This window comes from Leuciscus leuciscus, assembly GCF_965113295.1.
Source record: "Leuciscus leuciscus genome assembly, chromosome: 1".
Taxonomy (NCBI): domain Eukaryota; kingdom Metazoa; phylum Chordata; class Actinopteri; order Cypriniformes; family Leuciscidae; genus Leuciscus; species Leuciscus leuciscus.
The window spans coordinates 58729428-58743724 of NC_138725.1; the positions used below are offsets into that span (position 1 = coordinate 58729428).

Genomic DNA, 14297 nt, shown 5'->3' on the forward strand with positions numbered 1-14297 from the left:
TGCAGTGTCAGCAAACAATAACTTGCTGGAAGTTTCGTTCCTTATGATGTGCACAATCACATATTGAACCTGAATGCGGCAAATTTGCTTGTGTCCTGTGTAAAGTGTTTGTATAACCAGCTTGGTGCTCAATGAACTGAACAATGTGACCACTGTGGTAAGAATAGTAGTCAAGTCTGAAGTGAAATTCACTAAAACATACAGCACACTAATCAAGTGTGTAGCAAAATAAACCCTTAATTGGGTCTAGTCGGTATTCTTGTCTGAATTTAAGTGTGAACGGCCCACTATTCATGAAGACCTCTGAATAAACAACAGAATAATGGCCTCTGCCTTCTTTCTCTTATTAAATTAAAACTGTAAACACAGTTACACAGGTTCTGTGAATCTCAAAGAATCCATAAAGAGAATATCCCCATCATATTTCAATCCAAACAAAATAGAAAAATAATGAAGTATATTTTAGGACCTATTTTTATATATATATATATATATATATCTTTTTTTCTTTTTCTTTTTCTATTTTTTTTTTTTTTTACTTTAATACGGTCACAAAAAATAAATTTTCCTTAAAAAATATGACAATGCAACAAAATTAATACAAATAATTTATTTTGATTGGAGGTAGTAACATATGACTGGGACATTTTCTTGAGAAGCTTTGTAAGATTCACCCTTTTACTCTCTCTGAACATTTGACGACATTCATTGAACGCCTACAGTTCAGAGCTCATCTTGATGATGTCTAAATGCATTCATTCTTAACTACTAAATAGACACGCTAGAGCATATTTAAAACAAACCCAGCCTTCAAAAACACCTGAAACATCAGTTGTCAAGATAAAATGCCACTACAATAAACAGCTGATGAGAGACTCTCTTAGTGTCTCTTTCATGTTATCTGTAAATGCTGAATTAAGAAACTCATCCACAGCTCTGTAAAATCATCATGGAGTGGGTCAGGCTTGAAACACATATGTTTGATAGTCTGTCCGATAGACAAAATATTATAATGAATGTTCAAAATGACCATTTTCTGTTTTGACAGAGCTGAAAATATATTCTTATACATATGATGAATAGTCATCAATATAGTTTTATAGAAATTAGAGGAAACATACCAATAGGTAATTGCTATAACGTGAAACAAAATGATCACAAGTGCCAAATGGAGTGTCCTCAGGTCAAAAGGTCGCTGGCAAATCACATTGGAGAGAGTCCACTATAGTGGACAAAAAGTTGTCCATTTCATTCTTCCATCATGATTTTTTTTAATCTCTGTGCCGATCAAAACAAATCATTTACCGGGTGGATGGCATGAGCTGTTTCTAGAAAAGCTACTTCTCTTTGAGACGCTTTAATGTCCAAGTCTCTGATGATAGGAACAAAGGCACAGCATTCTTTTATTTTTCTTTCTTTTTGCCATGTATGTCCCCCATTCATAGAGAGGTGGCGGTAGGGTCTGGGAGGGCGCCGCTCAAATAACCACCTACACCATGTCCCGGTGTCTGGCAGGGGGCAGCACTTTGAGCCGAACAGCCAGTGACGGGTGAAACAGACAGGCCACGGAATAACAGGTCCATTGAAGGGAGGAGGGGCTTGAGGAGACTGACAGGGCAGAAGGCGGAGCCACCGTGAGGCGTGAAATTCACCTTGTTGGGGTCAGGGCAGGAAGGCTGAAGAGGGGCATTTCCATGACAGGCCAGGCTGAAAAGAATTGACGTTTTGAAAATGGTTAATATTAGGATCAATTGATCAAATGATTGGTTTAATGAAATTAACTGCATGATATGCAGATTGATTAACAGTGTCTTCAGGGTTTTTAAAATCCAATTTAAGGCTTTTTAAAGGGATACTCCACTTTTTTCGGAAATATGCTCATTTTACAACTCCCCCAGAGTTAAACAGTTGAGTTTTACCGTTTTAGAATCCATTCAGCCGAACTCCGGGTCTAAGCTATGCTAAAAGTGGTACCGTCAGACCCGGAGTTCGGCTGAATGGATTCTAAAACGGTAAAACTCAACTGTTTAACTCTGGGGGAGTTGTAAAAAAAAGTGGAGTATCCCTTTAAGACCTTTTTTTTAAACTATGCACAAATAAACTTAATACCGTATGAACTGGGTAGAGCTAGATCTATAGTAACATCAAAACCATAACATGATTTAAACAACTACAGTTACAGGTAATAATACAGGTTTTGATGAAAACAAAAAAGTTTTATAAAATGGTAGACCTCACATTTCAGCCTTTAAACTATTTTTTAAAATTATAAGTCAAATTCTAAATCATTATATTTTAAATGATTAAAATATAACTCTTATCGTAATTGTTTTGATTTTTGGAATCAGCACATTAGCTTCTTTTCGATCCACAGGCTGAATAACATTGCAATTTCACTCTCTGACAGTAGGTGGAGCTTATGGAACAGCAGAAATATAGCGGTAACCCCTGTATATGCAGCTGCTTCATAAATGTGACGAATTTGCAGGTATGATATAAAACCAGAAGGTAAACAATGTAAATTCATCAACAGTAGATCAACAAGCAATCGCTTGTCATAAATGAGCGATATTCACTGATTGTGAATTGCTCTGAAAGCACAAGCCAGTAGAACGCACGACAGTGCCGCATTTAAAAGATTAACACAGTAAGCCATATCGCGATTCATGTTTTCTGTCACCAAATTTAAGACCTTAAAAGTAAATGATTACTTTTCTTTTACAGTTTAAGGTATTTATGACTTCTTATGGCATTAAATTTGAAACAACTGAATTTAAGACTTTAAGCACCCGCGAGGACCCTGATTAAATAAATGTTAATTTAATATTCTACCCAGATTAGGGGTTGAAAAGACCAGTCGAGTAGTCGCTGCCACGTGCAATTCACACGCAATCGCTCCCTCTCACACTAATGCATTTCAAAAAAAATTATGTTACTGTGTTACTTTATCTATACCTGATTTAGAATGAGCAGAAATCTGTGAGAAATATAATGACCCAAAGACAAAAGAACTGACAAAAATAAGCTGTTATGTAGGAGCGCTGTGTCATATGCCATAGCTGTGCACAAGGCAACCCGCGTTCGAGTCTCAGCTCGTGGTTCAGGTTTATTTGTTCATCAATGACGTCATCACCAACTATTCAACGTCGACTCGACTATCATCACATAAATGTTGACTTAAAAAAAATTCTGAAGTCGTTCAACCCCTAACCCAGATTATACACTTTTGCTGAGAAGAGCCCCTAAATCAAGATAATGTCATTTAAATGATTGTGGCAGACAGGAATATTGATTATCACTAACCCTATTAATAACACTATATTAATGTGTTCAATTGACATGCCTAGTTCATGTTTTTGAACACATACAGTAGTTTGTGTTTGTGCTGAACTTACATGGCCTCTTCAGACACACGTACTCTCTCGCAGCCCTCTGGAGGTTCTCTCTGGAACACGTATGTCTTGTTGGGACGAGGAGATGAGGATGGCGGCTCAGACATGCATGGAGGAGAGGAAGGCGGACAGAGCGGCCCGCACACAACCATATCTAAATACAACACACATAGACAGAGAAACAGAATCATCAGCCAAACACATATTACACAATTAACAATTTTACACAGACTTACTGTCATGTGTTGATAAAATATGAATGGCATCACTAAGAGCAAGTTTAGTTTGTGCTTTTTTTTTTATTGTTAGTCTATGAACGCATAGATCCTTGCTGTCTTTTCAATTTCAAATGGAACATTAAAATGGCAAAAACAGACCTATTTATATTGGATATAACATGTACTATATTACTACTGGACACGTCGCTTGTTGAATCAACCATTAAGAGTGACTGACCCGCATCTGTGATGGTGCAGGGAGAGTGTGATGGGGACAGCTGGGCGGGAGAAGGGTCACTCTGTGAAGCGCTGCTGTACCTCTGAGCCGGGACGGGGGCTCTGTGACCATCTGGTACGTCGAGGATCTAAAAACACAGTGGTTACAGATGATTTTGAGATAAAATTGTAGGTCAGAAATACAAGTACATACAAACACACACTGACTTTGTGCTGTTCCTTTGCTGTTTCAGACACAAAGACTCCTTCCAGCTCCAGGTTCAGTCCTTCCACACTGCGTCTCAGTCTGGGGGCCAATCGGCTCAGTGGAATGAGAGGCATCGTCTGCGCACACACACACACGACAATCAGAGAGACCAATGAACCAAAATGTCTACAAGTGACAAAGTTTACAGAAACTCTACAAATTTTAATATGTGTTGGGGTTCTGATGTGAAAGAAAAATGTCTGGTTTTATTTCAACCCAAAATTAATTGTGCGATTCATTTGTTCATTTTTTTAATCTCTTTTGGTTTTGTGGTTAAGCGTAACTTGAACACATGAGATTAACCTGCATGTACGTGTAATGCAAACAGATTTGTGCATATTCTCACCTCTATTTAAATATTCTACTGTACAAAGAGAGCCACTGCTACATAACATAACCAGCTGTGTGTGTGTGTGTGTGTGTGTGTGTGTGTGTGTGTGTGTGTGTGTGTGTGTGTGTGTGTGTGTGTGTTTTCACCATATCAATGGCTGTAGCTCACTGACACCATCTAAGTAAAGCTGCTCTGTTTTTAAATCTCTGTTGCTAGTGAGATGTGGGCCCATTTGAGAGGCTTAGCTCATAATCACAGCTCATAAACAAGCACAACCTTTATAAATGCCCTTAACTCTTTCATTGATGTCACTATTGTGAACGAGCTGTACTAGATACAGTACTGTGCAAAAGTCTTAGGCATGTTAATATATCAGATAAACAGAAAAAAATGAGACAGACTAAATCCAGAAGAACTGCGGGAACGTCTCCAAGATGCTTGAAGAAACCTTCCTGCAAAGCTACCTGAAAAACTATGCGCAAGTGTACCTGGACAAAAGCCGTTTTAAACGCAAAGGGTTGTTACACCATATATTGATTTGAATTAGTTAATATAAGTTAAATCATAAATAAATTCAATTTATGATTTTATTTTTGAAAGCATTCTCACTTTACAGCATTTTAACACAAGTGCCAGTACTTTTCACAGTACTGTAGCTTTGCCAGAAGGTTTCTTCAAGCATTTTGGAGACGTTCCCACAGTTCTTCTGGATTTAGTTTGTCTCCGTTTTTTCTGTTCCTTCATGTAATCACAGACGGACTCGATGATGGTGAGATCAGATCATCCTGGCTGTTGTCAGACTCCTTGTGCATACAGAAATCTCACTGGATTATTACAATTAATGGCAAAAAGAATGTTTGGAAATGTAAACTGATATTTCCTACTGACACACTACAGCAAAAGATAACTGACTTAAAACCATTTTTTATGGCGGGGGGGGGTATTATCATGCCTAAGACTTTTGCACAGTACTGTACATTGTGAAATGTTCAGGTTTATGTGTACATTCATGTTTACCTGTGTACTTCCAGGTGTGTGTGTTTGGCTGTTGTGTATGTGTTGGTGAGTGTGGTCACAGTCCATGGCAGGAGGTGCATGTCTGGAGCGTTTTTGTAAGGACTGTCGAAGTTTAGCAACCTGTGAGGAGAGAAACATGATGTATCAGATGTAAACGTATAACGTGCAGAAGAGAGGTGAAAGCTAACTGCTATGACTACTGCTGAAAATAAATAAATGCAGCCTTGGTGAGGATAAGAGACTTTTTACCAAAAACATTTCACAAAAATCTTACTTACCAAGTGTGTATTTAACTTTTTCACTAGTTCATTTTAAACGGTTTGTATATTATTTAATCATATCATAATGACAGTCTTTGGATAAATGGTACTTCATCTCTTTTAATTATTTTCCTTTTGTTTAATTTTTTTTACTGTATAAGGTTTTATTCAAATAATTTTATAGAGACTGGAAGGGCAAATTTAACAGTATATCCCAGCTACCAATCCTTGGAATTAATGGATTTCAACAATTATACTGGCTCCAATAAGAAAAAATAAAACAATGAAATTTGCATGCAGGCCAATGGACAGTTCTTCTTTCTTTTTGTCTCAAATACCAAACAACATTTTCCACCCATCATCAAGTACTTACCTCTCGAAGGTGTTCAGCGCTACCCCATGATGCCGAGCGCTTGTGACCACCGCCCCCTCTCCGCCCCCGTGTCTCCTCTATCCAGGAACTGGGAGTCTAAGAAAAGAAAGCACTCATTTGACTTTCAAAGTGTTTTAATTTTAAAGTTACTGATTTTCAAATAATCACGCCCACAATGGTTTCTCAGCGAGACATCAAAAAAAGCTTCAGCTCATTCAGGATAATCAAAACTGAACCTCCCTTCACTGAATACCCACTATCCTAAACACCCTGAGACTTTGCATAAAGTATTCCAGACCTTTCCACTGAACACAAGACAGCTTATAATAACACATCCTCTTTTAACAGAGACAAACACAATGCAAAGCGATTCTGTTCTTTCATGCACCAGTTCGAGCGAAAGCATCCGTTCCTGAGAGTGGAGGCGCACCATTCGCCAAGTGTTGACATGTTTTTCTGTTTGTCACAAATGGAACTGAAAGCTGCTTCCGCGCCTCACTAAGTGTATTTGAATACGGGACAGAATGTGTGACACACCTGGAACATACACATACGCCCAACACACAGCTGTGCGGAGACGTGCATGATAGAAACCACTGACTCTGCTGCACCACATTTCATAGATGTGGAAGAAAAAAACAAACGTGTTTGTACTCAAGTGCACTCATACAGACAGACACGTGCATACCGTCATGATATCCTGATGAAGTAAGAGCCAGCCAAGTGCACACTAGCACACTATATCGCCGAACACTGAACGATTTTTCTCCAAGTGACCCAATCACTTAGCTCCATCTCAGAGCCTAACGTAAACCAAAAAAGTGTCCTCCTCCCATGTCAGGTCCCTCTCTTCCTGTGTCTGTCAGAGGTCACGAATATATTGTGCGGTTGGGATGCGAATGTAACAACACGCAGTTGGAGTAACCCATACATATTAAAACATGTCATCACCTCCAGCCCCCAGGGTCCGAGATCAGAACTAAGCACGTCCGCTCAGTGGCTGGAGGTTTCACATGGCTGAGCGGGGGCAGGGATACGAGTCGATTTAAATTTAAATTCAGCCCTGATTCCTTTCTGCCTGGACACCCGCTTGTCTGCCCGCCCACACCAAGCTGCCGTGGGATTACGCCTATAAACGGACATTAAGTTCAAGGGTCTGTATGCACAGCACGCTAGATGCTGGCTAAAGTTTCAGAAGTCCCCGTCTGCACTCAAGTGGGCGTTCGGATCGGGGGTTGGGCAGAGTTGAGTGTCTTAAGACTGTACAATTGTTAACTGTTGCAAGTCCACTAAAAAGTGAGCTGCATTTGTTCGTTAATTAAACATAAAGTGAATATATAAAAGTAGGGTGTGCATGGGGTGTGCATCTGCTTGTGCATTGTGTGTGTGTGGCAGGGGTTGAGGGGGACGGTCACTATGAAGGTCATGTTAAACAAAACCTTTTTTTGGGTGACCGGTTATCAGTGCAAGCATAGCAGATCACCTGCTGAGAGACACAGCCAGACTGGATGCAGCATCTATGAAGGAAGCGACGACCATCCAAACAGACACTGTTCTCAAAAATCAGCAAAGCAATGAGGTGGTCTGATGCAAAGTGTTAGAAATAGCTCTAGTCTTAGAAAAACAAGTACATTTCTAAATCTTTGTAGGATGGTTGCCAGGGTGTTGCTATGCAGTTTCAAAAACAAATGACTCCTATGAGACCGTTTTTTTATTTGAAACAGTCCAAAAAGATGAGTTATCTGTCCTAATGATGAGTCTTCACTGTAGGGCTGCATGATAAATCGTATTTTAATCGTGATCGCGATTAATGCTTCTCACGATTAATTAATCATAATCGTCAAGATATTTGCACACTGGTTGTTCATCCTGAAAGTGTTTTTATCTTGCATTGGTAACAAGCCTCCACAAGCTTTCATGCTTGGGGTTGCCAGGTGTCAAGAGTTTAAATAACCCAATCTGAGCTTTTCTCTTAAATAGATCAATTTTCTGCCCATTGTTTTACTTAATCTTCCCAAACTGGCAACCATGTGTACGTGCTCTCTCTCCATTGAGAAAACACGTTGATGATCTGGAAACACCACCAAACATATACTGTATGTTGGTGTTTGATCTCTGTTGCAATATTCTGCTCAAACGAAAGTGTCAAACAGCCAGTTTGTGTTTGTTCACAAGGACGCTTTGCTGCGACTAAATCTGCGATCAAACATTCTCAGTGAGGAACTGTATTTGAAGTAATATACATTTTTTTAGTAGCTTCTTGTTTTATAATGTAGAGATTGTGTGAATTTTATTTGATTTATATAATTTGACTAAATATAATAAATCAGGAAATTAGAAGAGGTCAAATAAACCATGCATATGAATCTCTTGATTTGTGCTTACATGAAAGAGCAATAATTCTGATGAAATGTAAAAACAAATAACGATTATGCATATAAACTGAGAAAAATAATCCGTATGATCAGTTTAACCATTATCATGCAGCCCTATTTCACTGTATAATTTGCAGAATTTACAAATATATAATTTCTTTCATATGTAAGAAAAATAGATATTAAAATACACTAACATTAAAAGAGGTCTCATATGCTCACCAAGGCTGCATTTATTTGAACAAAACAGTAACCTGTAAAAACAGTAATATTGTGAAATATTATTTCAATTTAAAATAACTGTTTTCTATATAAATATATTTTAAAATGTAATCTATTCCTGTGATGGAATTTCAGCATCATTACTGTCACACAATCCTTCAGAAATCATTCTAATATCCTGATTTGATGCTCAAGAAACATTTTTTATTTAGTTGTGCTGCTTTCAAGATTCAATGATGAATGGGAAGTTAAAATAAACAGCTCTTAAAGTAACATAATAAAAGTTGTTATTGACACGAATAAAAGTATTCATTTCTTTAAAAAAATGTTACTGACCCCAAACTTTTGATCATTAGAGTATGTCCATATGAATCAAAATCTAAACAACTGAAATTGAATCGAATTAGAATCAAACCATAACCAAATAAAATCAAAATGAACAGCCCCAGCAGAGAGACTTTCAGCTTTTGTGTCTGACTGAATATGGCCGACCCCAGCAGGCATGTTGGAGCAGTGCTCCAGGAACCCATATGGAAACCATTTGGAAAAAAACAATATGGCTGCCGTTCCCAGTTGGGTTTTCCTAAACTCCTTCCATTACCAGCCAAACTCTTTCTCCCCAAAGCCAAGATCATTCACTAGCAACCGTGTGACTTCAACTTTCTTATACAAACAGGCCATGCCACGGCCATTTAAGAAATATAATTTGCAAACAACAAAAGTGTTACACATACAGAATTATGTAGTTGTTTTATCACATAGCGCAGATCTAACCAACGGTTTGTTTTACTCCCCACTGAGTAGTAAAGACTTCACTGCACATGGTCAGACAGGACCTCCTTTGTTTGCTATTAATATCACTGACTGGGTTAAAGGAATAGTCCTCCCAAACCAGAGGTTCTCACCTGTGTGGCCTTGTCATTGACACAGGTAACGGGCAGACACTCTGGTTCCCTAGGCCAACTGCCCTGTAGGTACGGTCCCACCAAAGTGTCCAGAGACAATGTGCGTCGCAAGGTTGGCTTCGGCGGACGTCCCTTCGTCTTGCACTCGGCTACACAGACAGGACAGGGGACACAGAATGAGAGAATGAAAACAGTGAGATGCGTTTCTTTTTTTAAATAAACAGAATTCAACAATATTTTTTTTTTTTAAAGCACATTGCATGAAATATTGTCTCCCACAATGCAGCTTGCTGAGACTGACTCTCCATTTGTAGTGTTAACAATAAGCTAGAAGTAAACTCCTTTTTGATTAATTTAATTGCACTGACAAAAGGTAAAGCATTTCAACAAAACAGAATAATTGTATTTTAAATGTATAAAAACTCCAAATATCTTATTTGCATTTCAGTACTATTTTTGCAATAAGGTAATGAAAATCAGGTCAGAAATGCGCTTAATTTGCATGAAAGCAAAAAGTCTGAAAATGTCACAAAAACAGTATGAATGAGATGGTCTACTCATTTCAAAATCAGTTGATTGGACTGACAAAAGGTATAACATTTTAACCGGAAAACTGAATCACTAAAAAAAGCCTGAATTTCCACAGATAGCCAGAAAGGAGGAGAATGAGATCAGCTAGCAGCTGTGCCACAGCTCTGACATTAAAAGTGTTTCTGATGATGCTTGTTTGCGTTTAATAATAATCCTTTCACATTTTCCCCATGAGTTGGCATTTGAGGCACTTGTAAATCACACTGAGACACATTCCCAGCATGAAAGACTCATTATAAATAGACGCTGTTGTTGTAACGGATGCTGAACATCCTGGTGCTTGCTTCATCATCACACTGTAGACAAGGTTGTTATTAGGCTCCGGCCCAAAATACTCCAGAGGATCATTTTCACATGTACACGGGATCGTTTTCTTCTGTGCATTGATCATGTCATAGAAACTAATAATGGTACACCTGATCTCCGACCTTGTCAGGTCCTTCCTTAATCCATTCACCTCTCCCAGCCCCTGGGGTCTTTGCAGTGGCTTCGGGAGACTTTTGATGGTGGAAGTTTACTCATGGGTGTTAAACAAGGCATACTTGTCTTGTACCGAGTGTATTTTGTCAGTTTGAGGGTGTGGAATAAAGCAGGTTGGGTGACTATGTGCAGATGATTGTGACATTGTAAGGTTTGAGATATATGTATGGTTAGTCTAATATTGAGCAAGAATATAAGTATAAGTGAATATCACGAGAATATACATTTGCATAAATAAAACGAAACCTCTTTTTTTGGCAAATTAAGACTTTTTGCATATTAAGCACATTTCCACTTGTTTCTTTATTACCGTAATGCAATAAATAGTAATGTCATACCTATATATACACATGTTTGATACATATACACACGTGTGTGTGTGTGTGTGTGTGTGTGTGTGTGTGTGTGTGTGTGTGTGTGTGTGTGTGTGTGTGTGTGTGTGTGTGTGTGTGTGTGTGTGTGTGTGTGTGTGTGTGTGTGTGTGTGTGTGTGTAGGTAACACTTGACAATAAGGTCTCATTTGTGAACATTAGTTAATATATTAACTAACATGAACTAACAATGAGCAATACATTTGTTACAGTACTTTTTAATCTTTGAAGTATTGTTCATTCTTAGTTCACTAAGATTAAGTCATGAAACCTTATTGTAAAGTGTCACACACACATACATACATATAAATAATAATAATAATATTCATATATTCATATATATATATATATATATATATATATATATATATATATAGTGACTTGTTTTCATTACAAAAAATAATTATAATTACCATAATCCACCTGGATTTAATGCATACAATTTTAAAATCAACAAATTAAAGGCAGTCCAGAAAAATTATACCGTAATGTATAAATATTTGGGGGGGATTTGGGTTTAAACATGACTTGGACATGTTCTTGTCTTGTTTCTTGCGTTTGTGGTTTCTCAATGAGGCTGCACACGGATGAACACGGCCAATGAGCTGCATAGTTTAAAATCATACCCTTCAAGCACAGTGGGCAGGATACAAAAATACACATACTGGCATATGGACTAAATTTACGCCGAACATCATAACACTATGAACACAACCTCTGGCATGCCATGATATTGTGCTAAATTCAATGATGGTTAAAGAAGCTTAATAACATATTTACTTTAATAAACAGATTACACATGAACAGACCAAGAAGAAAACAATCTGACTTTATTCCCCCCACATATTCAGCACTGATTTTTTGGGAAAAACACCTGGATTTTGCACAAAGGAACTTATACTCATATCGGTAGCTAAAAAAAAAAGCTAAACATTTAATGAACACGCAAGCTATGAGGAGGGAGTGTGTAGAACTTCTTGAATGACTGGTGTTCCAGTTCTGTGGAAATCAGTGGAGCTTTTTGCCTCGTACTGTGTGGGCTAGCGCACATGACTCAATAAACAAGAGCACAAATGCTAAGGGACCAGGGGGATTTGTTGTTTACCGCCTTGGTAACAATAAAACAAACGTTATTTTGGTCATTCTATCTCTGTCTGTAGATTGTTTTGTGGAAGACCTACTGCTCTCCACAATGCTTGTGCATTGTGAAGATCTGGTTGCACTCAGAATCAAAGACCCTTTGTGATTCACACATTGTCCTAAAACTAAAGACAAGACTTTCAAAGTATTCTCACCTAGTTGATGTAAAATACCTGAGACAGCCTGACACCTACGGAAAATGTCGCACTAAGACCAAAGTTTACTAAAAACATAGACCTTTTGTTCAATATAGCAGTTATGTCAATCATATAAGACCCATATCTTCAACACTGGTCTAACAATTGTTTCTAAACTACTTAACTAAAACTAATTTTGGTGATAAAAAAAAAACAAGTTAACTTCAACCAATCCTAAGGTTAAATGGCTATTTATCACATTAAAATCTAAACTCTATTTTAAATTTTTTAAAAACAATGTACAAGTATACACCTCTGTAAATTAAAGGTGGCTGGAGGCTATATTGTAAAACACGCATGTTATTATAGGCCAGGTTTAACATGCAACACTCAATTTTACACAAAATGTAACAGGGAGTCCTTGCTCCGTCTCTCTATCCACCAAGAGGGCCTGAAAAAGTTTGAAGACACTGATATATGATACTAAAGCTACAGTTAAACTGCATTAAGTCAAATGCTTGAGCAACACAAAACAATGCAAGAATCGTTTCCAAATTTGACATCCAGGTGTGTAACAGCAGATCACAGGAATGTGACAGTTGTAATTTGTTTTTCCTGATGCTGACTGCAGATATTTAAGGTGAAGAAAAACAGACCGGACACACACGGTTTATGCGCTGAACATGTCCAAAACAGTGATCAGAGTTTATAAAATATTGCAGGCAAACAATAACATCCAAGACAGACCTGCTTTGTTTATTCAAGCCCATGCCATGCTTTGTGACCATCTTGGCCACAAAACATGTAGGGAATAAGGTGGGGGGTCGTTCAGTGCACTGAGAAACTTCTTGAACATTGTTGCACTGAAGCCAAGAAAGAGCAACTAAACCACAAGACCTCTGCAGATTATCCATTCACATTATTATTGTTATCGTTATTTTTTATTATTATAGGCTACCTACCAAAGGAGCAGAGTTAGAGTGGATAGGACAGTTGGGAGTATTACTAAATAAACAGGGTAGATTTATAAAGCGCCTTTGAGTGTTTTTTTTTTTTTTTTACCTGTTTTGGTGTCTTTGCAGCAGCGGTTCGGTGCTGTCCGGTTCTGCAGCTGAAACGGGACCGTGGCTCGGAGGGGCTGCAGTCCTTGATTACCCACCCGGGCCACTCCACTCCGACACGACATTCCCACAGGCGCTTTAGTGCTTTAAAGTCTTTCAAAAGTTCACGAATCTCGCAAACCCCAGCGTTTACCTAAAGCTGATACTCCAGCAAAGGTTTTCGTCCAACTTAGCCGTCAAAATTTTTTGTTTTTATGGAAATATTTTAATTTAGCACACTCGCTAGCTAGTCAGCTAACGTTACTTTCTTTTGTGATGATAGTGAAGTTTTTCTAAACTAATTAACGTTACTTCAACAAAAGCCGTTATTTTTCAGTGTGAAAAAACACATAAACTTTTATGCACCGTCCTAAACGGTTTATTCCACTTGGCCTAATAAACTTATAGTTGAGGAGCAGAACTACATTGTATGGGCTGCTGCCAATTCTTCTTCAGTGCAAAATCTGACAACAGCCAACCTACACGCTCGTGTCGGGTTCAGAGCGCTGCACAGCGTCTAAACACATGTTTACACTCTGATTGGCTGCTGAAAAATACTACTCACACCTTATTGGTCGTTGGCAGCATCGATCTATTAGGGGTGGGTCTCAAAGTCGATTCTCCCCGCCCACTTCATTAAGATTCATATTTTTCAGAGTTCTACCTCCAGCAGTGAGAGGAGAGGCTGCTCACTGCAGAGCCAATGGGTGGAGCTTGACGTCAAGCTCCCCTCGCTGGGGGTAGTGGGTGGAGCTAGACGGTTAAACCACACCCCAATCCTACCATAATCCTATCGCTAAACATAACTCCACCCATTAGGTCCACGGAGGTGGAGATGGGCTAGGTCTAGCTCCACCCTTTAAGTCCAGAGAGGGGGATCTGGACGTAATTTGGGCTCTGC

The 14297-nt window shown here is 38.5% G+C and overlaps 1 protein-coding gene and 1 long non-coding RNA gene across 2 annotated transcripts; one reads left to right on the top strand and one right to left on the bottom strand.

The window, feature by feature from the left end:
* Nucleotides 1–595: 595 nt before the first annotated feature.
* On the bottom strand, nucleotides 596–13866 carry fam117aa (family with sequence similarity 117 member Aa). Its single transcript, XM_082184113.1, has 8 exons — nucleotides 13359–13866; nucleotides 9578–9726; nucleotides 6076–6171; nucleotides 5443–5562; nucleotides 4055–4171; nucleotides 3849–3975; nucleotides 3396–3546; nucleotides 596–1707 (listed from the first exon to the last, which is right to left on the bottom strand). The coding sequence occupies exons 1-8, from the start codon at nucleotides 13480–13482 to the stop codon at nucleotides 1440–1442; spliced, it is 1152 nt and encodes a 383-aa protein (XP_082040239.1). The 5' UTR covers nucleotides 13483–13866; the 3' UTR covers nucleotides 596–1439.
* LOC309509692 lies at nucleotides 10587–12583 on the top strand. Its single transcript, XR_014210003.1, has 2 exons — nucleotides 10587–11065; nucleotides 11144–12583. It is a non-coding gene; the product is annotated as an uncharacterized lncRNA (long non-coding RNA).
* Nucleotides 13867–14297: the final 431 nt, after the last annotated feature.